The sequence below is a fragment of the Leptosomus discolor genome, chromosome 9 (assembly GCF_034619465.1).
Source record: "Leptosomus discolor isolate bLepDis1 chromosome 9, bLepDis1.hap2, whole genome shotgun sequence".
Classification (NCBI taxonomy): Eukaryota; Metazoa; Chordata; class Aves; order Leptosomiformes; family Leptosomidae; genus Leptosomus; species Leptosomus discolor.
Window position 1 is genome coordinate 22,544,610 of NC_141399.1, and position 27,515 is coordinate 22,572,124.

The 27,515-nt window shown below is 35.4% G+C and overlaps 1 protein-coding gene across 1 annotated transcript; it reads left to right on the forward strand.

The window, feature by feature from the left end:
* The first annotated feature begins 1,668 nt into the window (after window positions 1-1,668).
* PPARG (peroxisome proliferator activated receptor gamma) lies at window positions 1,669-25,706 on the forward strand. Its single transcript, XM_009950616.2, has 6 exons — window positions 1,669-1,900; window positions 3,711-3,880; window positions 5,691-5,829; window positions 13,378-13,577; window positions 17,751-18,201; window positions 25,459-25,706. The coding sequence occupies exons 1-6, from the start codon at window positions 1,681-1,683 to the stop codon at window positions 25,704-25,706; spliced, it is 1,428 nt and encodes a 475-aa protein (XP_009948918.1). The 5' UTR covers window positions 1,669-1,680.
* The last annotated feature ends 1,809 nt before the right edge of the window (window positions 25,707-27,515 follow it).

Here is a 27,515-nt window from a genome sequence, read left to right on the forward strand (position 1 = left end):
AGAATTTCTCAGAAATTTAAGAATGAGAAAGATATCTTACAACCTTTGTTGTCAATGTTCAAGGTAGAAGAACTAAAGGGTTGTGCTGTGAGTCCTAAAAGGTGGAAGAATGATGGTGACTTGCCTGAGGAAAGATTAAAAGAACTGTAACCATTTCTAGGCTTTACTTACCACTTCAGCATAGCTGACGGGGAGGACAGTCACTGTTGTGCTTACCTGTAGGCCTGTCAAAACAAAGGATCATCTACAAAGTACAGAGCAGGTCTGTTTGATTATATTCATTTCAGAACAACAGTTTTGGCAATGTGACAGAGTAGTTTTGATTCAAAGTAGAGCAAATCAAAGTTTCTGTTATCTAGAGGTTAAAGGCTACTTATTTGATTTGGTCTAAAGTCCAAATTAAACAGCCAAATTGACCAAGTTATTTTGGTTCCATAACGTCTGTCCTATTTTTAGGATAGAATATTCTTTCTATAAATCATGGAAAATTAAAGACAGACCCTAGTTAGCAAGTGTAAAACACTGGTTTATGTTACTTGCAGGCTTTTTCATAGTTTAAATATGTCTAAATCAAGGATTTTGGTTCAGCTAACTGTCAGAAGAGGACTCGGAAAAACATTTTATATCTCACTCTAAATTCACTCGATTCGCTGAAGATTTTTGCAGGATGAAGCATTTTATTTGTTTACTGCTGTCAAGATCTGCATAAATATATATGGAATTTGGAAAGTCATAAATTGAATTTCCTTGAGTTTAAGACTCTGGGATAAAATTTTGACATTCTTGAATGACTAAAGATTTTGGATATTTCTGGTTGTTTGGAAAAAAAAAACCCACTATTTAATACCAACTACTTTTTATTTTCCTTAATATAAAAATCCTTAAGATTTCCAGGCACTTGGGAAGAATGATGATTAGAATTTGAAAAACTGAAAAATTAATTGTGGAAGACTTCTGATTCTATTCATATGCATGCTATTGAGAAATGCAATTGAAGTCAGGGTTATCTGTCAAAAAAAAAAAAAAAGTTAAAATTTTTTTTCTAGTTATACTGCTTTCGTTTTGCACAGTTGGGTTTTTTGTTTGTTTGGTTGGTTGGGTTTTTTTTATGATTCGCATGCTTACTAAAGCACAGAAATGTTCTATAAAACATACTATTAAAATGCAGTTATATTTCATCTGGCCTTTCATAATTATTTAGATGGTTATTTTTCCCATATTTATTTTTGTAAATTATTCATCTAACCACTGTTCTGTGAGCCCACTAGTTGTCTTTGCTGCCTTTTGAAGTACAGGTCAGATCAGTTCAGTGTAGTAGCATAGCTATGACAGCCACTTTGTTCTGAGGTTAGCCTGAGCCCTGGATGCCAGCAAATCTCATTTGCTCTTACAACATTAGATGTCGGAGACTTCCTAAGAACCTCAAAACTGGGTTATCTGCCCAGTATTTGCCATGCAATGTTGCTATACAGCCTAATGCATCATATGGTGACAAACTCAAGCCAAATGATAGATGTGGCCTAAACATTCCCCAAAACCTACACCTGATTGTGAGTTTGCATCTCAGCCCTTTGGGCATGAGACAAATGGACCTCAGCTTGGGCCCAAACTCATTAGAGAGATAACTAGCTTCTTTTAAAATGTCTGATTCTTTTATTTGTTTTGTTTTCAGGGATTACAATGGTTGATACAGAAATGCCGTTTTGGCCCATTAATTTTGGAATTAGTCCAGTGGATCTGTCTGCAATGGATGATCATACACATTCCTTTGACATAAAGCCATTTACCACTGTTGATTTTTCAAGCATTTCTTCACCGCACTATGAAGATATTCCTCTTGCAAGAACTGATCAGACAAACATTGATTACAAATATGATATCAAGCTCCAGGATTGCCAAAGTACGATTCCCATTTTTTAAGTATTTCCTTCATGTTCACATTTGCTGCATTCTCTGGAAAGTGTACTATCAGCAAAAGGATTTAGAAGTATTCAGATGCCTGAATGCTGGTATCCTGTGTCATCAGAGATGTCCACAAGATATTCTTGCAGGTCAGAGAAAAAAGATAGAATACATATAGCAGACCTTCACCCTTCCAGAGCAGCAGCTGGGGATGAGGCAAGATATCTTATTAAAGTATCTAAAATAACATGAAAAGCTTTTTATTAGACACCTGAACCCCACCATTTGCTTCTGAAACCTCCAGTCTCTTATTCATGTATCTTGTGTGTAAATTGTCTTTTGAAGGTCTGTGCATACAATGCAGAATAAATACCCTGGATGTTAAAAAATGCCCCAGCATACGTAGCACATTAATTATTAGTATGTGTAGCTTTTAAATTCCAAATGGCCTAAGAAACTGATGAAGTAGAAATATTGGCTACATCTGAATCACAGCATTGAGTCACAGTGTTCCTAATGTGGGTATAACCTCGGAACTTCATGGGCTAGTATTACTTATATACTATGAAAAATGCTGCTTTTTTGCTAGCTACAGTAAAAAATTTCACACGGAACTCTTCTTTTAAAAAAAGAAGCAACCTATTCCTAAAAGTTGTTACAGCATTCCTGGTCGAAGTAGGAATGTGAGGTTGCTGGGCCTGGAACATTTTTAAAAGATCTGCTTAGCCTACTCAGATCTGACATCACTTTTGTTTGTAGTAATCTTTCAGGGAATTCTTGCTAGGTAAATTGTGGTATTTAATTTTGGTTGTACAGTGAAGCAAGGGCTGTGTACCTCTGGGTTTCTTATGGAATAAATGAAAAGACATCCTTCCAGCTAATAATTTATTTTCCTTTTGTTTAATTAGAAATGCCCGTAACACTTTAATAACAATCTAGAGAGTGCAGTAGAGTTCAGATGAGATAAATCCTCTTTGTTTTTACTTAGATAATTTTCCACTTTTCTTTTTTTTCCTAGTTTATATAGGAAAGAAAACTTTCTAGTTTATATTGTCTAGCCAGTCTGGAAAAGAAGAACATTCACATTGTTGTAGTACTATGTCTGTTATGTCACTCCTGAAACATGATCTGATGTAATGTTATAGTGTCAAATGTCACAGCTTTCTCCTATGACCTATGATATAAAGAGATCATATTTGGTTGTTTGAGCTTGCTCAATATTACAATTTTCTCTCTTAATTAGAAATTTTCAGCAGAGAAAATGTATCTCTGAACCACATCCAAAGTTGAACAGTGTTCCCCAGGAGAGATATCTTTAAATAGCCGATATTATATTATCCAATAATACATTATTCAATTATAGGTTTATTAAAGACTTTGATATTTTTTTCAGACTAGATTAGAAATTCCAGTCCATCTCCCTGCAGTAGTTCTGAAGACCGTAAAGTAATGCAACCAGATTAGATACTGAGAAAAGTAAGGCCTTTCAAGTATAAAGTCTCCATACGCAAATTTTTAATATCCCTATCTTCAAATCATTCCACACTACAGAGCTGAAAACTGAATGTATAATGCACTTACTACATCAGAATCTGCATCCTCAAAGTTTTTTAGCCTGTATACTGCCTGTGAAATAGGTGCTTACAGCTTGCATCCCTTTACATCCCTTGTTTACTACTCATTTTGTCCTATGAAGCAGACCTATGAATCTGGCTGTTTACTGTGATTGCTTGTGACTATTCCTTGATGCTTCTTCTATATATTTAATTATACTTTGAGTTCATAATTTAAATCTTCTCTGTACCCAGGTGCAATCAAAATGGAGCCTCCTTCCCCACCCTACTTTTCAGAAAAAGTTCAGTTGTACAATAAACCTCATGAGGAGTCTGCCAACTCCATTATGGCTATTGAATGCCGTGTGTGTGGGGACAGGGCCTCCGGATTTCATTATGGCGTGCATGCATGTGAGGGCTGTAAAGTAAGTTGCCACAAATGTATTTTTTCTAAAGTAACATTTGATACTATTTTCATCTGAATAATCACTTGGTAAAGTCAAAGATCTGTGCTTTCTTAAAAAAGTTTAGGTCTTTGAGTTAATTGTTCGCATATACTGTATATACTTTATGTCCAAATAAGTGGGAGGGTTTTTTTTTAGACATAATGTGCTTTTTTTATTATTTATGTTACTAATCTATTTGAATTTTTTGTGCATTTCTTCTTCTTTCATCAGTTATGCAATTATATTTAATTTCTGCTGTCTTGGAGTTCACTTGCAGAATCTGAATTCATAGAATGCAGCAAAAGCAGACTCCTGCCCAACTCCAAAGCTCAATACTCTGAGCAATTTAAAATTCAGACTCTGTTATTCTGATTGATTAGAGTTTCTTTACCCAGTTTACACATTTATAGGTAACTACCAAAAAGTCTAATGGTATTAAAGAACGTGGCTTTCTGCTTTAAAACTCCACCAGCTTTTTTTTATGTCAATGATACTTAGTGTTTGTATCACATAAAGGACAAATGAATGGTGTAAAAATTGACCATCCTCAAGAATGAGAAAAGAAGTGCCAGAGAAAGAAATTAATGAAAATTCATTGAGTTCAAACAAAAATATCAAAGAATTTAAAGTGAAATTCCCATATTTTCAGTATCTTGAGGAAAATAACTAACAGGAAAGACCCAATGCAGAACTTAAAGTTTGTAGCACTGAATTACGATGGGAACATGCATACAGCAGTAAGTATGCTGGTGGTGACTTAAATTACAGTGTATTATATAACATGGTTGGCATGTTGGCATTGTGCTTTAATTGTTACTATTTGCTGTGAGGAAAAATTGTTACAAGGAACAAATGATAATAAATTTGGATAAACTTTATTAATTGATTATGAGTGATCTGAGAAAGCATCTTCAAACTGTAAAAAGACAGAATTGTGAGTTATCATAACATTTTCTCTCTTTTTAAGACTTCGTTAGACTTCTGTGCAAAAATTTCCATGAGTTTGGCACCCAGGTTTTTTGATTTTTCATGTGCCAATGTACTTTGCAAACTTGCAATATCCAAACGATGCAGGTAAACTAGGAAAAAAGACAACTTAGAAAATAGAACCCAGAAATAAATATTGCAAAATTAGTTCAGCACTGTGCAAAACCAAAGAAGTAGAATAGGTAAAAGAATCTAAAGTCTCTTTAAGCACTCGGGCTCAAAAAGGAAAAGAAATATTTGAAATAGAATAAAAAAAATCGGGAAATAAAATTTTAAAAACCAGATAACCCACATTTTTTTAAAAAAAAAACCTTTTTTATTTACTTGAGATCAAACTGCTTTTGGCAGAATTTTTGGTTTGTTATGATTTCTAAAATATTTCCTACATTGGTAGTGAGCTATAAATTTTGAAAATGTCATGCTTACTTTATAACAAATTGTCCCACAAGCAGTGGAACAATTCACTTCCTTTGGCATAGCATTCCTCACAGCACATCTGTGGAGATCCCAAGTTAGGTCCCTACTGTCCTTTAAACCCCATTGGTTTCCATAAGCTTCCCCAGCTATTTGAGATTTTTTACCCCTCTATCCAACTAGGTTGAAAATGGCTAATAAGATTGGAACAGGAGCACACTGATAAGCAGACATTACGATCGCATGAGCCTTGCTTCCTGAGGAGATCTATATAAAACAAAGTTAGAATCAGTGTGTATACAGAAAGGTGCTTTGTGTGTATAGAGAAGTGAGACAATGACACTAGCAGTTTCTTGCGTCCTTTTACATGCATTTATGTTTACTCCAGGGCTTTTTTCGGAGAACAATCAGATTAAAGCTAATTTATGACAGGTGTGATCTTAACTGCCGCATCCATAAGAAAAGCAGAAATAAATGTCAATACTGCAGATTTCAGAAATGCCTCGCTGTTGGAATGTCCCATAATGGTGAGTGCACATAACATATTTTAAAACAATAATGTTTTGTCTGAAAAAATAACATGAAATATTACTATGATTACTGAATATGCTGCTTTAACATCCCCAGACTTCCGTTTCTTTACACTATGCAGTTTAGAAATATGTATCAGAGAGATTGCCGCTGAGTTTGGGAGACTATATATATGACTGGAGATTACTTTCAATATAAAGATCAGACAGGTAGCGTTCTGCTCTTACTGATATAATATGTAATATAACATATGAGTTGGGTTTACTCTCCATCATTCTTGCTCATCACTCTGTTGGTTGTTCTTCCTGAACATATTCCTAGTGTAATTGTTATTTTTCAGTTCATTGCCTGATTTTCTGACAAGACTCTTTTGCATGCTGTAGGTCAGTATCCCTTTCCTGTAAGTGAAAAACTTAATTTCATTAAGAAAAATGGACTAGAAAATTTACTGAAACTTTGTGAATAATAACAACTTGAATTTGATGCATAGGACACTTACCGAGGACTGTTAGTACCACTAAGTTAACACTTCCTCATACTAGAATACGACATACTTTAAATGAATGGGCCAGACCCTGTACTGTTTTAAAAAAACATGTCCTCCTCCTTCCTAGGACACTCACATCTGGGCATAGATTCCAATGTGTGGTAAGTAGGAGTGTCGTGTTTCTTAGCATGCCCATTTAGCTGTCAGCCTCTCATCATATAGTGTGTGTATAGCTGTGCTTCCTGTGTGATACGTACTGTCCGTCCTCTCCACCATCCAGAGGCGAATGTCCCCTCCTGTCTGCAGCGTTTCCATTTTGGATATGTTGTAGTTTTAGATTGCAAAGGTGTTTGCAATTGTGTGTGGTTCTGTGGTTGCCTTCTTTACAGTAGGTGAGCACATAGGATTAAGCATATCATGATACTCCTCTCTTGCACAGAATTTCAAAAAAAGTCCCTCTGAACTTTAAAATTAACATATCAATTAATGTGGAAATACTTACGAATGTTTGGACAGAAAAACATAATGAAGATTCTTTGCTGCCTTGCTTTGGCAAAGTTGAGTAAACCCAAGAATTAGATGTCATAACATAGAGACTTATGTAATTCTAAGGGTAAAGAATTGCAAACATGACTGGGAAAATAATTTCTCTGCGGTTTTTTTTAGAACTTTCATTATTTTCAATATAAAAAAATGAATGTACTGTCCCCAAGAGGAAAGCTTAACCGTGGTTTGCAAAGTTAGTGCATGCAGTGAATGTAAATTGGTACGGGAAATGTTTTGCTAACAGAAAATACAGTTTTTAAGTTCCTGGGATGCAACAGTAACACTTAAAAATAAATCTAATTTTGAAATGCTACTGTGGGTATTTTTATAATAATTCAGGAGGGTTTATTATTATTATTTTCAAGGTGCATGCCAAATTCTCTCATAACCTAGCAACACAGCTCCCAATTATGTCAATGGGAACCATGTGCAGTTCTATCAAGAAGGGGAAGACCATTCTCTCTGGCTTAGTAAGCCAGATAAAGGCCCAAGAAATATTTTTAAAATTAACAATTCATCTGCCATTTTTTCCTCTTCAGTCACTGCCAAGGCAGAAGCTGTGGCACCAGCAGGGGACATGGTTATGGGAGTCAGGGGAGGCACAGAGAGGTGGGGGAAAGCGCAAAGCCATTTGTCCCAGGGCTTGAAGGAATGCTTTCATTTGCTCTCACCATTTCACCTAACAGTGAGTTAGTAGCGTTATACTCAAGTATTGCCTTTTAAATTTGCCTTTTTTTGCCTGCTCTGGTTATGTTACTTTGCATGAAACAACACCCTCATTCCTCCATCATTTATAAACAAACAATTTATAAAAAAGAACTGAATTTTGCCTTTGAAGACACAGGCCTATATAAAGAAGCACGCAGAAATGCAACACTGGATGTTGTCAATGACACAGACACATTTTATGTTACATCTACAGACTAAAGTTGATGAACTTTAATTTGAGTAATGAAATTATCTGAATTTTAAATACTTAAATCAGAATGTGGATTATTTGAGCCTGAGGCTTCCAATCTATGACCATCTTTGCATAGATATATTATTGCAAAATTAAAAGGGCACTGAAAAAACAGGGAATACAAGGAGACACTTAGCAGCTACAGCCACATTTTTTCACGTATAAATGCTACATACCACTTGACTGAAGGTTAAGAAAGACAGTAGTGTTCTCATGCTTTGAATATTGTTTTCCTTTCCTTCTCTAGCCACAGTGCTGCTCTATGCTTAACCCTTAATTGCTCAGATTGTATTCTGAAGTACCACTAAGCAGAAGCTTGGTTCTTCTATTTTAGAAAATTCATTAATTTTTTTCTCTTCTATGAAAAGTTCTATTTATATAAAACCAACTACTGTAATGGGAAAAAAAGGACACATGGCAGTACATCTTTATATCAGTTCTGGGAGCAGTGAATTCCTCAGTCTGGGCACATGTCTCCAGTATCCATCGTGGCTCTATCTTCTGTTTTCTAGCATAAGAAACTGTGTTTATAGTCTATTTGGGGACTCATCTTTGCTAAAAAAAAAAAAAAATCCATAATCTAGACAATCAGAAGAGTAGAGTGCTATACAGAATAGCCTATAAGCAACTGTAGTGACATCTCCAAGCCATAAAATGTGGCATAAGGATGAATATTCAAGGTTTTCCACAGAAAGGCAAAGAATATAATGCAGCATGCAGAGTCTTACTTCACTATTGATTTTATATCACCGACATTTGGAGAATATAATAAATGCAGTAAATAAATAACTACCAAAGGAAAGAGAAGGAGATCATAAGTTCCAGCTGCAGGAGTATGTCCAAACTTGTACAATCTTCTACTACTGTGAAAGAAATTGCCATCTGAACCCCTCTTACAGTGAGCCATATTTCCGGATCCCTTATACAGGCTGCCTGGCTTGTCACTGCCCTTCCTGCCCTAAAGATCCTGCCTTTATCCCCACTTTCCAGACTCCCTGGAGATAAGGAAACTAGGCCTGCTGTGAGAGTAGATGGAGGAGAGAGAAAATAGAGTAGCAAGGAGGATAAGTGATGCAGGGAAATAAAGGATGAGACCAGGGTCACAGGAGGGAGGTGAAGAGAGAAGCAGAAAAGGGAGAAGATCATGCCACCTGTCCTTGAAATTTTCCTCAGCCATGAAAAATGCTACGCAATCTTATCCATCCTGTGAACTCTCCTTTTTCCACCCTAACCTCTGTAAGTAATCATCAATCCCTCCTACTTGTCCTCTCACCCCAAATCCCACTTTCCAAATTCCTTCTGTAAACCTCCTGGTGCCTGACCTCTCCTTGACTTCTGTCTCAGTCCCCTGAAAATGACAGTGACTTCTCCAAAAGGAAACTACTAGGCTACTAACACAAAATTTAATTTTGCCCCAAATTTTGCCAGCAATGCTAATAAACATTGAACAGAATATGCTGCAACTAATATAATATTTTACAATATATTCTAAACATTAAAAAAAAAAATTAAAACTATCCTTTTGCCTATCAATTTATAAGATAGGAATGTTTGATTCACAACTCTCTAACTTTATGTTGTTAATGAATTGTTATATTTAAAATATATTTTAGGGTCCTGATTCACCTTATGTTTGGCAAACTTTATTCTCATAATTCATGAATTACATTAGAAATCTTCCAGGACACATATTTTCATGAAACAGGGACGGTGTTTGAAAGTGGATCAGGAAATACCCACTGCTATTAATCCATCCTAAACCCACACATTTAGAAACAAACACTTGTAGAAATGATAGACCACTAATAAATGTACAGTCCATGCAAATAATAGAGATGCATAATGAACTTTAGCCCAAGCACAGTTTTCACACACTAAACACAAGAAAGTATTATGAGATTCCTGAGGGATTTCATTATCGCCAAATTATTTAATGTAAAAGTCTGATATTATGATGGCAGGCAACGAGATACACCCTAAGGATTTATAGAGGCCAAAACCCAGTAAGATCTCATATTCATTCTTAGTGAAGTCAATTCACGTATTTAGAAGAAGACTTGGTCCTATCTGCTAAATGCGAACTCTGCCAATATTAGCGGCTGTTTTGCTGAATTGAGATGTTTGCTGATTGTGATCTGATAGCTGGCAATCCCACTCCAGTGGGTGGTTAAACCAAGGATGGGTGTTTTAGGCCAGTAAGAGATAACCTCACATTACACCCCTTTGTTTAGGTAATCAGTCAGTGCATTCTTTGATAACCATGGGCAGTTTGGACTGATTTGACATTGATGTAGTAGCTTTCTGTGCTATGAGTAAGCTTTATTTGTTATATCTAAGGCAATTCTGAATGTAGCATGCAAGCATTCAAGAATAAGAGTTAATGCTTATAACCTAGTCTACCACATAACAACGTATAGGCTAATTTTCTTTCAAGGTAATCTCGGTATTTTAACAGACTTCATTATCATATAATTCAATGTTACCTTTGGCAGTAGTACTTATTTCTTCTGTTGTTGTGAGGTTTTTTTTTCCTTTTTCATTTACACAGAAGGAATTTTAAATGATTTTTTTTTTAAAAAGGAAACCAGGAATCTGATCTGATCTGTCAAGCTCCGTTTCCATAATACTTAGCGTTAGTACGCTTGCAGAATGAGCTTGTAGAATTCACATCAGGCTGTTAAGAATGCATAAATTATTGTAAATATATTTTAAAGGTATTATATATAATGTTATACATGTATTCCATATAAAATATCAAAACAGTTTACAAATAGGGTTTATCATAACAAAACATTTTTCTGGCCCAAAGGACCTAGCTCCTGAGATGATTGTGAAAACTCTCAAAGGACTCGTTCCTTAGAGTCCCTAAGTACTTCTCACTATGTGTTAAGAAGTCTTCAGGTCATAATAAATTGCACTCCATGTATTTCTGGAAGTGATCAACCTGTTATAGACATGGGCAACTATGATCTCCTCTTTGTATTAGCAGGCTAATATTTGCTTTGCTTTCTTTCCAGATTAAAAGGTTTACTGTAATAGTCTGAGAAGTCTTGCTAGACTTCACTTAGGTCTTCAGTTTGCAAATTCTTCTCAAAAACAGGTGGCGAGGAGGAGTTGAATTTGTTGGCAAGAACCCAATCAGAAGCATTAAAGTATCACAGTATTTTTTCCCATTGATGAAGCTATTGCAAAATGTGCATTTGAAAAGTAGACAAATTAATCGTAAATCATAATCCTATAAATGTCACAAATTTAATGTTAAATTAATATTAAATCTGAAATAATATTTAATGAAGAACATAATAGCTTTTAATGAAAATATGAATTTAAATAATGTGTAGCTGCACTGTTGAACATGGACTTTTATTAGCTATATTACTATTTTATCACCTTCTTGGCCCCACATTTTAGTTATACATGCTGTCCCTGTCACAACTTCTTACAATATGTATGTAAGAATATATTTTAGCTTTATTATGTTGACAACAGTTTGATTCTTTCCATTCAATCAGTCCTTTCCAATCAGGAAAAAAAAAAATCTGCAGATGCTATATAAGATTCTCAGTGAGTTTTCACTCTATTTATTTCATTAAATACTCATACTTCATTCATTTTACATCTTCAATAATGTCTAAAATGCAGATATTAGAATCATGGGTTTAATGTTATCAACATCCACGCATATTTTTTAAAAAACCTTGTGTTAACTACAAATAAGTGTTTTTAATACTGAGAGGATCCATTTTAACTGCAAAATGAAAATACCAGAATGGTCTTGATACACAGTGTTCATGGAAGCATGTGTGGCTGATATAATTCCTTTGTAGTTATGCTGATTTTTTTCATCTTTTTATTTAGGTTACACTAAGTGCAAACATGAACTCTCCCTTTGTTTGATATCCGTTTTTATACATCCCTGCCATTACCATATGTTCATCCATTCACATTAGTTCTTTACAGAATGGTGTTAGAGTCTTTGAGCCATTATACCTGCCACATAAATGAATATGAAGTTAATTTTTCTTTAAAAGTTTTTCTCTCGGAAGAAAGGAGGGCAGTGATGTATCCTTGGGAGCTATTGTCAGTAGCTGATTAAAAATACTTAGTGTTTCCCATGGGAAAGAAAAAAACATACATATGCCATGATATATGTGATTTAAAACAAATATCAGTTGGCAATTATTCAAAATTTCCCATATGAAAAAATTATAAGCAGCAGACATTATCGGGGGCATGAAATAGAATTTCTATCTATTGAACCAGGTTTCCTTTCATGATGATTTTTATTCTGACATGTTAACTCTAAGAACACCCAAGCAAATATGAAATACCCAGCATGCATCATTCAGAGACTGTTGCAGAAAAAGAAATGTATTACAGTTGTAAAAATAAACAACCTTGTTTCAACAGGCGTGAAACAAGAGAACTGATCAATAACTAACAAATGGGGGGGGGGGTATGTTTTCTGGCACAATTATTTATTCTTTAAAAAAGCAGCATTTTTGTCCATCAGCACACTGAAAGTAAACTCATAAAAGGAAAGTGGCTGGTTGTTTCCAAAATAAATATCTCTAATATAATCTTTCATATGTATGATCTTACAGCACTTTTACTTTATCCTGAGAAGACACTAACTGCTGAAAAAAATATTTCTCATATTTCTATTTCCTTCTGTTTTTTTGTTTTGATGCTTTTCTGTTTTGTTTCTGTAAAATAAAATAAATTCTGTTTACTGAAATATGATGGTAAATCAGTCTTGATCTTGATGTCTCATTTGAAATATTTTCCAAGTCAGTCCCCATATGAATAAATAGTGTCTTGGATAGTACGTACATAGGTGTCAAAATAGGAGGTTTACAGCCCGCCTTGTGTTGGTACGGAGCAAGTGTGAGATCATATGACTAGGCAGAATCATCTCCTCTTCTATCAACACTGCATGCACATAAAGTTACCGTGAAGAACTCAGCCTTTTCTGTCTTTTTTATTCCCTGAACCTTCTTTCTTATTCCTTAATTCTTTTGGTAACATTTTATAGCACTTGCTATGTTAAGTTCTGTTGAACTATCTAGGAATTTATTTCTGCAAGGCATGTGAGTGTTTTGTTTCTAAACAAATGGAGAATCTGAGAACCATATGGTGATTTGCCCAAAACAATGCAAAGTGGAAAGGTGGTTCCTACCCTAAGCCAAAAGAATTTTAATATCTTAAAGATTCTTTACATTTTATTTAGATGGGAGGTAGAATCAGTGGTTTTCACCAGCTCTGTCAGGTGAGCTGGCAATAGTTTTGCATTTCCAAGCAAGATATTGTGTTCGTACTGTTTGAGCACATAGATTATTTCCTCTTTGAGATTTGTTTGTTTACATTTCTTTAAAGCACTTCAGCTGTTTTCCCTATATTACTGGAGAAAATTGTCTTTTTCTTACTTGCCTAAGTACTGCTTTAATAAAAACTTCAAGAGCTCCTAACAAAATGAGATATAAAAAGCTATTCAATTATGCTTTTTTAGGTACAACTATAGCTATAGTAATCACTTGTCATCTTCTTCAGCCATCAGGTTTGGGCGAATGCCACAAGCAGAGAAGGAGAAGCTCTTGGCAGAGATTTCCAGCGACATCGACCAGTTAAACCCTGAATCTGCGGATCTACGAGCACTTGCCAAGCATTTGTATGACTCATACATAAAGTCCTTCCCTCTGACCAAAGCCAAGGCGAGGGCGATCTTGACAGGAAAGACGACAGACAAATCAGTTAGTTCCCTCTGTTGTTTTTTTTTTTACTTTCTTTTAAGTAAATTATTTACCACATTGACAACACATCTTCTAAAAAAAAAAAACAAAAAACACAACTGCTGTGGTAGTTACATATTTCAAGCTGTGTCTGAGACACAGGAAATGTTTTCAGATAGCATAAGTAAACATTATTTGAAAAAACTCCAAGTTCACCTAATAAAATACTTGAAACCAGTACAAGAATTTGAAGGTCATCTTAACCTTTTTGTATTCTCTGGTCCACTCTTCCCATTTTCCTTCTCCTTCACCAAAGGTTATCTTCCACACTATCTGTTTAAGATGGCTATCTATCTGTCAGGAATTGGTTGCTATACTATTCAAGCATCCATATCATAGCATATTATGAGTACTAGCTGTACCCAAAGGAATATGTCAAATGATTCCCAGTACCAACACCATCATAGCCTTAACTATGATGCTTATTCTTATTATGCACTGATGACTTCCTGCATTTAACTGGGTTATCTTCGATCAGATCAATATCCTGTGATGGTGCAATTTGAATTTTAGGAGAATGTACATGAAAATATTTGAAAAGTAAGGAATAGAGACGTCTGTATTTTTGTATTGCCTTAGAAACTTCACTGGAAATACATGAAGATCTTCTGTATCTGTGAGACAGGATAAATACGATCTGATAATTATGTAGGGTTTAAATTTTGTCAGTATTTTAGTATCTAAAGAGCAAAATAATTTTCCAAAACTTGTAACTCTTAATTTAATCTATTTTCTAGAATCACCAGCAGAAATTTTATTGTGAGGGTTACTATAGATACTGTATTTTTTTTCTTTCACAATTTCTAAGACAGGAAAGAATTTGGAGGTATTTTAGGCTTGCTTTCTTTAAAGGCAGTTAAAATCGTAATTTAAATATTGTCCCTGATTTGGTTGTACCCCTCACATTAAAACTTTGGATATGGTGGACCCTCACAAATTGAGTAGCTTTTCATCATGGAGTATACAAAGTTTGAACCAGCATAACTTATTTATTCTGCAGAAAGGTGATACGCTAAGTCCACTTGAGGGTCATTGCTTTTTCCAAGTCTTTCCGCAGTTCCCTCTCTATCTCAGAAACATAGTTACTGGAAAAGAATTAATACAGCAATTTAGGGGGTTTAAGTGTGTTCTTAACAACTATGTACCTGCATTGGAAAACAAAATAGAAGTGGGGTGTATATTAGTAATTATGTACCTTGTTTAATCCTCTTCATCCTAAAAATGTCACCAGGAGGCCTGCTGCTTTTGCTGCAGCTGCCCACAGTGCACACTCTGGAACGTGACAGAAGTTTGGTCAGCATTACCTACAGTGCTCTCATCTTCCGTTTTTCTGGATGTGTGTTTAGAACTCTGGGAAGTTTGTTTCTGAGGTCCCAAGTGCATCCACAAATCCTACTTTTGTTCCGCAAGGTTCTATGAAGTTATCATAGAAATCAACGGGTGTGTGGTTTGCTGCTCTGCTGTGCTGTTGAAAAGCATCTGGGCTTAATGCAACTTGGTATTGCAATACTCATGCAGTAAATATACAGTATGCCATCAACAATGTTCTCTTTTATTGGAAGTTTTAGAACTTTGCCAGATTAGAATATGGCAATAAAACAATAGACATAGAGTTCAGCTTTTCATTGCTGCAAATTTTCAAGTCTTTTTAAAAAAATAACACTGGAAGAGTGATACTCAGTATTCAATTATTACAACTTTTATGCTATTTGAACTGTAATGGACTTTGTACTCTGGAACACCAAACTGTTTACTATGGGCATAGTTTAAATTTATGTTATTTTTTAATTGCTATATCATCTGCATTAACTGAATCGGATATGCTGAGTACATCAAAACTAAAATGACTAACCCATCCTCTTCTGGGATATACAGTGCTCATTTGACACAAGATTCTATTCAAAGTTAATCTGAATCTTCATATTAAAAACTTCTTTAGCTATTTTGAACTGTTTCTCGATTTTCTTCTTCTAATGTCAGCAGGCTGGTGGCATAGTGCATGTATTTCTAAAGCACATTTACATGCATAGAACAGATGACTTTTTCTTGTACTGGGTGCTCCCACATAAGATTTTCTAGAAAGAAAAGAAAGGAATGATCTAAAAGTACTAAAACATGCATTTTTAACAGCCTCCTCTACAGTCCTGTTATTCCTCTGTTTTGCATATGTGTGCATATACATATGTACAGATATGTATAAAATGTTTATTCTGCTGCCAAAATAGCATTACATCTTGAAGAATACCTCCTCCTCCTGGCTTTTCTCAGTGCGGTGTATTTATTTTTTCAGTTTCAAACTGAAATTCTAGTGCAAATGGAAAAATAGTGTCATAGCTCACACTCTGTGTAACTGAATCTCACAGTCTGGAGCAATGTTTGCCTGTGGTTACTGTGATAGTGACAGCACTAGTTCATTGGTCTTGTAAGCAGCAGAATATTGATTTAACTAAACCATTTTGAAAGCTGAAATCTTCCTGTGCAGATGCTATTATTTCCATTCACAGATAGACCTCTGTTTTCAAGCAGCTGTATCAGTTGAAGACAAACTGTCAGCTCTCATACCTCCCTCTCTTCCTAGTGAAAGCGGGTAGGAGCTCTGTGTTCAATTTAGCTTGAAACTGGTGACCAAACAATTTCACAATCTCCATCTGCGGAACTATGGGAGATGGGAGCAGTAACCTCAAGCTGGTGGGTAGTGATAAACATCTGTGGGCAATATCCTCTTCAGGAGGCATCACCAGACTCTAAAGAAAGGATCTCTTTTCAGTTTCAAAAATTTTTTAACGATTTAGCACTGAATAGACTTCAAAACTGGTTAAATCAAATAGGAATAGCATTTTAGGAGTTTCCGGAAGCTGACTCTGTGGGAGAGGACTGCTGACTGCATACAGGAAGGCTTGGGTTATTTTTCAATCTGTTCTGCAGCATATAGTGGATATAAAGCTGTGAGAGTGAGCACCCATATGAATAAGGCATTAGAATCCATAATTATAAAGAATCTTAAATTTAAAAACGCATTTTCTAGTCCAGTTGTTGGTGTATAATTCCTTGTATTTTTATTTTACTTTCATTAATTAATTAAGTATGGTAACATATTAATATCAGTAGGTGTTTGTTCAGTGTAGCAATGAACTATTTAGTCATTTACACTCTAAGGGAAAGATTCTTCAGGTAAATTCAAGAAGTCCTCACTTAACCACTCCTTTAAAATCAGGAGCGTCTTCTGCATGTTCTGAAACAATTGTTTCCAGATCCTAGTGGAAGTTTACCTGGCACTACTTTTTCTAATCTGCTTTCAAAATTGATTTATTCCAGTTGAGTTTATTTCACAGTCAGACTCATTCTTGTGTTCTGAATTGTGCTGCTGTAGTTTGTATCATGTTATTTGTGTTTTCTTTCCCACTAACGAGTTGTTTCAGTTTAAATGTATCCTAACTTGGTTATTTTTAAATTAATTAGCAGCAAAAAGTTAAATTTATCAGATAATCAATACCATAAATTGATATGACTTGCAGTATTTTCTAGAAAGAGAGAACTTGAAAAGAATATGACAGTATTTGAAGTAATCAAAATGTGAATATACTCTGTCTTTCGACAAAAAAGAAGTTACATCATCAGAATCAGAAGTGCAAACATGTCACTGTACTCTTACTAGATTCTGTTTTATAAAAGCCATTAAAATTCAAGTTTAAAGGAGTAACCTTTTAATCGTTTGTTAATAAGCATTGAAAACTTCAGATTCTGGTATTACAGAATTCTGTAAAAAAAAAAAAGAAAAAAGGGGGGGGTGTGTGCAAAAATCATGGATATTTTATAATAGTGTTCCTTACCCCCTAGATATCAAAAAAAGTATCAGCCGAAGTCCAGGTTTTAGAATGTGTGTTCACAGAATGTGAGAAGTCCTTAAGAATTACTTGTCCTTTCTGTAAACCATTTTAACATTGTGAGGATATTTGCTTTAATAGGTTTATGAAGCTTTAACCCTTTCCGGTCAACTATCCTTGGTGTATTCCTCATAGATTTCTAAGTGTTTTCTGATGAGTTATGCCTCTGAATGCTACTTCAGTTTCTCAGATGTCAAATGTTCACAGAAAGGACATTTGCAAGTAAACTGCCTTTTCCTTTTATTTTTAGCCATTTGTTATTTATGACATGAACTCTTTAATGATGGGAGAAGATCAGATCAAGTGCAAGCATGTGTCACCGCTGCAGGAGGAGAACAAAGAGGTAGCAATTCGCATTTTCCAGCGATGCCAGTTTCGATCAGTGGAGGCAGTGCAGGAGATTACAGAATTTGCCAAGAACATTCCAGGTTTTGTGAATCTTGACCTGAATGATCAAGTAACTCTCCTGAAATATGGGGTCCATGAGATCATATATACTCTCCTGGCTTCTCTGATGAATAAAGATGGAGTTCTTATATCTGATGGACAAGGATTCATGACACGGGAGTTTCTGAAGAGCCTGAGAAAACCTTTTTGTGACTTTATGGAACCCAAGTTTGAGTTTGCTGTGAAGTTCAATGCACTAGAATTAGATGACAGTGACCTGGCAATATTTATAGCTGTCATTATACTAAGTGGAGGTAAGTGCTCTCTTATTTAATATGATATTTTATGTAATAGAGTTGACACTTTTAATTCCTGTCTAAACAGGAAAGTGCTCAGCACTACAGGACAGGACTGGGTTTATTTACACATAGTTTTTTATTAATTTTCAGCTTTCTTGATGTTGTTTGCCCTTTTTTCAGTTTCAGGCAGAAACTGAAAATGTAAGCAACCTAATATTAATTATGGAGCTGGAAATGCCTGCTGAATCAGCAGTTCTTTTAGTTAGAAAACAAAATCAGGGTTGTCTTTCTGATAACAGGAAGGGTGGAATTTCACTGGCAAGAGCTTCTATAAGTTAAAATTCTGCATGAGGGTTTTTTTAAACCTGCAATTAGATTGTGTGGCTTGCTAATCATACACAAATAGCTTTGACTCCATAAAAATTTCAAAATATATCTGGCATTTGGCTTACAGGATTGTCATGGTGGTTTTTATTGTTGTTGTGTTTTCATTCATGCAAGGGTTTGTTTGCCTTTAAAAGTGAGGGGAAAAGAATGCATTTCTCAGGAAAACAATGGTCTCCTAACACCTGAGATAAAAAGGCATTTTGTGTCTGCTCTGTTCAGATTTCCTAAGCTGCTCTGTTTGTATTAATCTTTGTGCATTATGCTTTGATCAAAGCATGAATCTGAAAACCCAGGTATCAGGCTACATGCATGCTAACTCTTCACTAAAAAAAGACACTGAATTTTCCCCTTTTTTGAAGACAGTCAGTATGTTCTACCTGATTCCGAGGTGATGTAGCTATTCTATTTTTGCATTAGTGACCGCTACCCAGATTTAGTTCACTCAGCAATCTTTCCACTGAGAATCTGAGATATTGGATATACATTTCAGGTCATATTGGAGCTCTCTTACTTTGACCAATACTGTCGATGTCACACAAAGAAAATTTTACCCTACTGATTTGTGTGTATTTTGGCTTAGAATGGTACTGCAGATATCAACGGAGGAATGTGCTGAATGCTCTGAATTCAGATCCTCCACAGAGCAACACACAGTATTTTGTTACTAAATTATGTTTAAACAATCAAACACAACACCATATGCTATTGTTCTAAAAACAAATATTCTGTTGAGAGTGCATTGTTACATATAGCTTCATTTAAAATCACATACAATTATTTCTGGCATTGTGTTTCATTCAGTAAAAATGCGGTATCACAATAAGGTTTATTACACTAACTGAATCCACTTCAAACAAGTACAGTTCCCAGAAGGCATTCTCTTGTGCAAACAGTTGAGCACAATGATCCCCGAGGACTCTGAATTAATTCAGGAAGGGAAACTACCTTACTGGTGTATTTTTGGTTGGCTTTGATGGGGGAATAGAAATTATACAAGCCTATCAGGGCACTACACAAAACATGCCAATATTTTGCATTTTCTAATATAATGAAATTTGACAGATAAGAAACAGGCCTCTCAAAATCCACTCCTAATCGAAAAAAGGAAACTTGCAATCTGCAAAGCTGGCTCTGCTATGCTTCGGTGATGTTTCGTTTGCATTAGAGGAAATAGCCACAATGTGCCTAATCTTTACCTTTTAGATCTCAGGAGGACAATGATCCACAGAAAAAGATTTACTGTGTTGAATCAGATTTATCAACAAGTCTCTATTTTAAGAATGATTTGTAAACAGAGATCCATAAAGAACTACTGAATTTTAATAGTTCTCAAATAACTCTGAAGCAAATCCATGTAAATATGAATCAGTCTTTTCTAGGAAAATCCTTTAATTTCTTGATAAAAACCTCTCACTATCTTTATTCATATATATTTTTTTTTCCAAAAAGCATGATAGTTATTTGTAAAAACTGAGTTTATATTTTGAAAAAAATTAAGCTTTGCTGCCAATTAGAGTGGCTTTTATTGTGGAATTTATAGTCAGATATGATATATATCAGACTGTATGCATTTTGTGGGACTATAATATCTTATGTGGTATGGAGCTGAATCATATTTCTCAGATGTCTCAGATGCTCTTGTTTCTGTAAGAGCTATGTTCTTACAAAACTTGATTTCTGTAAGAACTATATGGATATTGAAGCAGGATGATTTCATTGAAAACAGGATTTCAAAAACAGTCGTATCATCTTAAGGACTTCACAAGCTGCAGGAATACTGTAATGTTTAAGTCACTTCAAGAAATCCTGTGTACAAATATCTTAAAAGAAAACCAGTTAGTGAAACAAAAAAAGATCCTAGCCAAATGCTCTAATTCTAAGTGAATCTGCCACTGCCTAGCGAAATTGTTAGTTCTGCTGGCTCCATGAGTGCTCTCTCTTACACAGCCTTAAAATGAAAAAGAGAGAAGGGAAAGAGAAAGATAATTCCAGCTGGAACATTACATGTAGAAAGCTTTTAATGGTTTAGTGTTTGGAATTCACCACAAATCCTATGAAACAGTTCAGCCTTTTGATATCGAAACAGTTGCTTTTGCGTTATATGTAGAAAGGCAAAATGCCAATATAACAATAAGAAGCTGACAAATTAACTGCAATAGCAACAAAATGAAAGTACTCCCACTTCAACAGTCAATCATTTTACAGCTTGTGAGCTGCTCAGTGCAGCCCCACTCTGTCTCAATGATTCCAAATGTTACTCTGAACTCATTACAAAGCTGAAGTTGTCCTGAATGTTGGTATATTGTGCTTTAAAACAATACTGTAACTAGCAAATGAATTCTAGTATTCTGAATTTAATGCTGATGAGACAGAGAGACTGTCTGGTAGTACCTTGTTTTTATAAAACAAATGCAATGCCAAACTCTCATTACAACATTCTTGTACTTATGGTAACTTTGAAAAAACCACTTCAGTCAAATGGGGTTTGGAAAACTTTTTTCAAGGAGATGTTCTTCTTCCCTGCTGTATTCCTCTGTACCACTGAGGCCTATCCTCAGCCAGTAGTGAGTGCCACAGTACACAAGTTAAAGAGCTTGAGGCATCTTTGAAAATATTGTACATACCTGAGCTGAAAATTAAGTCTATCATAAGAAGGTTTAAGGAGAACAAGTTAGATGTCTGTGTTTGGGCAGGAAAGATAATAGTCCAAGCCTTATTGGGATAATCCACATTTATAAACAGAGCAAACTCACTCAAGCAGCTGGTTGTCAAATAAACAAAAAGCTCAAAAGATAATTTTGTAGCATGTTTATGTATCATGGATGGACTTGAACTTTTGTATATTATCTTCTGCAGTGTTTAGGGTATAGCGGTGTTTGGGAATCATGGTAGTGCATACCTGTAAAGACCCAGGCTCTGTTAGTCAACATGCAGTCAAACTAGTATTTGAATTCAGAAACGTTGCTACCTTCAGTTTTTCTGTTTTCTGAGGGTGTTCTTTACAGTAAATTTTGAGCCATGAATCACTGCTGCTTGTTAAAACACTATAGTCAATAATTTTGCTACAGTCTGAGATCATCAAAATTCGAAGTTTCATCACTGAATAGTACCCAGAAATAGTTCATATTTGACTGCCACACAAATCCTGCTCTAGCAAACCTGTTAGAACAAAGAAATGCTTCGTAATCAGACCAAGAACTGCAGATATTCACTGTGGGCTTTGAACCAAAACTCTGGTGGCTACAATACATGTGACACTCTCAGAAGAAAAACCTCAAACTGCTGAGTCATATCTGTCTCAGCAAAAGAAGTAGCACAGTTGTTCAGTCAGCCGTATCTTTGCCTGTTTAAACATATTAAGACTTCAGAATGTGTATTTAAATGCAAATGCACTTAATCAAAGATACTAAAATATAAAGGTACAGGTAAAGGTATGCAGATGGCAATTGCATATGTGAGGAACAGGAAAAAAAATGTAATTATTGTTAGGAAGATGAAAGAAGCATCCAAATCTGTAAGTAAATAAACAAACAAAATATTTTTCTCTGAGATAGCATAGAACATCAATTTACGCAAAGTCATACTGTTGACACTCAAAACTAAGGGGCTATTAGCCTTTCCCAGTTACTGTGTACTTAGAACAGCTTCCTGCAGAATTTTCAAATGGAATGAAACAGCCATATGCCAATGAAGGAAAACATAAAGAAAAGTAATAATAAGAAGAGAAATGTGGTACTTTCTTGGCATAGCCTGAATGGATAAAAGGCAGGTTGCATATAGCATATTAAAAAAAAGCTAAACTTCAATCAACAGTCTTCTGTATCAGAGTGGTTTAAAAGTGGTGTCCAATTCACTTTTAGTTATCTTTCACTTTAATCATTTCAACTCTCCTTCGTTTGGCCTCCTGTAACCTAATTTTGTTGTATCATAAGGATGTCCTGCTACAACTCATTCACTTTTGTCTTTCACTTCCCTCACCAGTCCCCTTTGCAGTTTTCTCTGTGAGTTTTCAAACAGTGATTCTGCCTTAGTTAGTCTCTTCAAAGGCCCCACCACACTGTCACATCTAGTTTATTCCCATTTCTGTTTCTTCCTATTATCTATCTAAATTTTTCTCAAGGCTTACTTTTAATCATTTCCTTTGTTGCTTTTTTCTACAAGCCACATCTCTCTGGAGCTCCTTACTGCACAAAATACACCTTTTGGTACAGTAACCCAATGACTGTGGAGCATATATATTTAATAAAGCACCTTAACAACTTGAATCATCCCATAATACCTGTGTGTTAAAGATTTGCCTCTTATTTCCTTTTTTTTTTCTGAGCAAGATACATTTCTTGGAACAGAAACAGCATTTTCCTCTGTGAGAAACTTTTACTGAGAAAGTATAGCAAACTGTCAACACCCAAAAATTAATGTCCATGTTCTGAAGTTCTCATTCATGAAAAATCTCTCTTGCCTTCAATGGGAATTTTCCTTCCTCTTGAATTAGTGTATTTAAAAATAACATCTGATGATCTCCTAGGCTTTTGTCATAGTCATCTTTTCTGACTCTAGTTCCACTAGGTCATTATAAAACCATTAGACTGCGTTTTTCAAAGGAGCTTAAGGATTTTAGGTGCTTAGGTCTCACTGAACTTCATTTGACCTCGGGCACCCAAATTCAGGGAGCTCCTTGGTAAGTTCCAGACTCAGTACTGATCTCCTGGTTTTGCCATCTCAACTCCAAATTTGTGCAGGGGAGCACAATGTTTGAGTTGGATTTCACTTCTGAAAAATTCACACCCTAAAAATTCTCACCATAAAAGATGCAGGGAACAAATAGAGACTAATCTCAGAGGAAATCAAGGCCGCAGTCATTGTGCTTTTTGGTTTTTTTTATATCACTGTACACTGAGTCATACCCAGCTAGTTCAGAGTTCATCTGCAATACAGAAGTAAAATTTAAAGCTATCGCAACCCAATGCCAAAATTATTCACAGCTTTGAAGTACTGATATTTGAGAAGTTTCTGAAAGATATAAAGAAGGCAACTAGATTTTGCAGCACATGCAATGCATTTAGGTAGTCTAAAAATAAATATCTAAAATTTATCAAAAATTCCTTAAGTATCTTTTTAAAATTACTTGGTAATATTGCCAAAGGAAATTTTTAAAAAGCTGTTTGTTTGGAGACAATTTTCTGCTTGCAGATACTTACTTACAGACTTTCTGAACCATATTTTATGGTGTTATCAGTTGAAGGGTATAAATACATGAACTCTGCAAGACAAGCACAACTTATTAGCGTGAAACACCAAATAGAAAGAGTAGCCAATTGGGTCACTGCATCCAGTCACCTGCAACAGAAAGCAGTTACTTCATAAAACCACTGTCAAACAAATATCAAGCTCAATATTCAAAATTGCCTTTATTCCTATTTCTGAAAAACCTACCCTCAAACCTCACCTCTCGGAGAGTTAACTGTCCTTTCCTAAGGAGTGTCCTAAATGTATTCATGGCTTGTGTATACTCTTTTGTTTTCATGCCAACTTTGCCTTTTAGTTTACACTGCATTTTTTTCCTCCGTGAAGCAAAACCCCAATGTATTTATCAAGAGCTTTGTTTTCTCTCGGCCTTTTTTTCTAGTATACAACACAAGCCAAGCTGAGTTAGCAGCACTGGATGCGCAGAAAGGTTACTAAGATCACAGGAAAAAACAACCTATTTGTTTAATTTTTAATATAGATTTATCTCTTGTGCTTTCTGAAATGGAAATGTTGCCTTAGGGAAGTAATTTAAGGCTATCTATTTTCTTGATCAACCTACAAAATAATTTCATAGGTGCACAGCAAATGCTATTTAAATTATTGACTTTTTTCACGGAGTATTCTGGTGATCAGGATATGTTACCCAGTATAAACAGTAGCAAATTACTGGTGGTCATTGTCATATGTGAGGATTTAATAATGTTAAGCAACTTTAATAATTTTCATGACTGTAGAGTTAAATAATCTATTAACTCAAGTTAGAAAATGAATGTTACAAATTATGTTAAATAATAATTGCAACCACTCAAGAAAGTATTTGGGGATGGATAGATAGAAATAACAAAAGAGCTATAATTGTTATGAAAGATAACAATGGTTAAAAAGGAAAGATTTTGCTTCTTGCTGAAGAATAAGATATGTGAAAGATAATCCTGCTGTGGCAGTGCAAGGAGCTGACTTTGGTTGTAAAAACATCCATCCCAGATTCCTCCATGTGGAGGAGAACTCTCTGTTGGCATGAGCCCAGAAAAGGCATTTTCTGTCCCAGCCACATCTATCAGTCCTCCACAGCCATAAGCATCTGTGGCTAAGCTGATGAGCTGATGCTTGGGTGTGGAGAAGAACTGAACCTGTGATTTTTAATCTCCCAAGTTAGTATGACTGCAGAAGTTGAATTTATGCACTGCTTTTTTTTTTTTTTTTTTTTGATAGGTTAGCATCCACCTTAGCAGGCAACATTTTTCATGGTAGCAACTACACACAAATCCATCTGAGTATATGTTGATTTTCCAAAAGTGAATTACCTGATACAGACTGTTTATCCCCCAGCTATATCTCACTCTTCCTTTCCATAAACACTCCCAGTTTACTGTGGAAAATGCATTGTAGTATTGTATAACCCTGTGTCGGTATCTGCACAACACAAATGCTTGAACTGTTTCTAATTCAAGTTCTAAGACTTCTTTGAGCAAATTCTAGTAAAATCTTACAAATAAATACATTAAGAAATTATCAAACAGTTCTGAGGAAGTGCCATATGTAAGTGCTTAATATACTATGAAATCTTTAAGATATTAATACAGGAGATTGATGTTTCCATATTCTTCATAGACTTACAACTCCAGATTTTTTTCCTAGATCGCCCAGGTTTGTTAAATGTGAAGCCCATTGAAGATATACAAGACAATCTGTTGCAAGCTTTGGAGCTCCAGCTAAAGCTGAATCATCCAGAATCATCACAGCTGTTTGCAAAGTTGCTTCAGAAAATGACAGACCTCAGACAGATTGTAACGGAACATGTGCAGCTGTTGCAAATAATAAAGAAAACGGAGACAGATATGAGTCTTCATCCACTCCTACAAGAAATCTATAAAGACTTATATTAATGACCATGGTAGTTCTAATCTGCTGACATAATGTATGTTTTTCAGATTGCACTATTTCTTTGAGGGAAAACTTTGCATACCTAAGAAATTACTGTGAAACAGCATTTAGAGATACCTTAGTATAGTAGATCTATTTTATGCATATTGTTTATAAAGACACATTTACAATTTACTTTTAATATTAAAAATATCTATATCATGAAATTGTTGGCAGTATTTTCAGAATTAATTTTTTTAACTATCTTATTTCTTAAAATTGCTTGTCCAGTATGATCGATGCTTCACTGAAGTTGGTTAAGCATGCAGTTAAATTCCCAGCTTAAAAATAACAATCTTTCTCCTTAAACATGTCTAGGGAAACCTTTTAAGTATTATGTTTGATTTTGTGCTCCCAAGGCAGCAGCAAAATAATAAAACTGAATCACAGATTAGTGTAACTTCCTGTGAGAGCTTAAAAGGCAAAAGTTAGAAATGTCTGGTCTGACAATATTTGTGCCTACCATGATATAATTCTACACAGATAGAGCTCTGTAAAGAGGTCTTAGTGTAAGTAAGAATTAGGCCCATCATTTGTGGGCAAACCCAAAAACTAGATGCCATTTCAAGAATTAATTGATTAAGGAATACGCACTGCTCATCATTTCTAGGAAGCAGAGTCTTTTTGATTACTCTGCTCACACAAGTCGGAGGCAGGTGGAGCGGCAGCCTGGGTGGAGGGGCCATGCAGCTGCCCCACCCCAGCCTCCAAGGCACGTGCCACCACAGCCAGTGCTGATGCAGCTTTAAGTCACTCCATTTGGAGTTGGAATAGGTTTGTAGAACCACTTGGCCTGATACCATCCCAAATTATTTGATGAGCTATCATTGAACAACATATTCAGTCAAAAATGTTATTGGAAATTGAAATAGCATGATTCCTCCTAAACAAGCAAGGTTTGAATTCGTTCTTTAAGACATAAACCTGTAATAGAAACACTACTATGTTAGTTCAGCTTGAGCTGTCATTGTTTATCACTGTGAACAAGAACGTTTTGAGATGTTCACTTCTGTTAGGATTGTTAATTTTCATATGCATGTTGCCCTATAATGTCACCTAAGATTTCCACTGAGACAAAAGCACACGAGAGTGAATAATTTAACAGAAGGTAAATTTACTTACACTATCTTCTTTTGGTATTGTCAGTACTGATGTAAAATTCCCTTAGATTCATGTTTAGCTTGCCCGCATTTACTGTTGGTGAATGTGACCCCTGACAAAGTCAAGCAGGTGTGATCCACACTGGTGGACCTGAAGAGGGAGTGTTGGGGAAAAAAGCCACTAATTGTAACATATATATTGAAGTAAGGAGCGGTCCTCAACCAAATAGCCTTAGTTTCTTCACCATGTCCACATTTTATTTATGTAGCAATAAGTGTGCATTAAACTTAGTGAGACAAGTTCAGTGGTGATACATAAGTGGACCAAGAGGTAATGTGAGTATATTGGATTTTCAGGGAGTAAAAATTGACCTTACTTCCAATGTAGACCTTGAAAGCCTAAGTTGGTGCAAATTATGTAATAAAGAGGCTGACAAAGGCAAATATTAAAATAAATCCTTAAGCTCATACCTTCAACATCTGAAAACGTTTCCTAGTACTTATTTCAGATAACCCCCGGGCCTGTGGTCAGTAGTAAGCAAGTAAGCATTATGCCCACCAGGAAGTTTGAAGAACTGGATCATTCAGCCTCATGGTTTAAAACCCACAGGCGAAATTGCACTGAGATGAAGTCAGTATGAGGCTGAGGTGAACAGCTTTGATCTTCACTAT

Coding starts and splice junctions, on each gene's coding strand:
- PPARG (XM_009950616.2), top strand. CDS start 1,681: ATGGTTGATACAGAAATGCCGTTTTGGCCCATTAATTTTGGAATTAGT. Junction 3,881..5,690: donor ATGCATGTGAGGGCTGTAAA/GTAAGTTGCCAC, acceptor TGTTTACTCCAG/GGCTTTTTTCGGAGAACAAT. Junction 13,578..17,750: donor GAAAGACGACAGACAAATCA/GTTAGTTCCCTC, acceptor TTTTATTTTTAG/CCATTTGTTATTTATGACAT.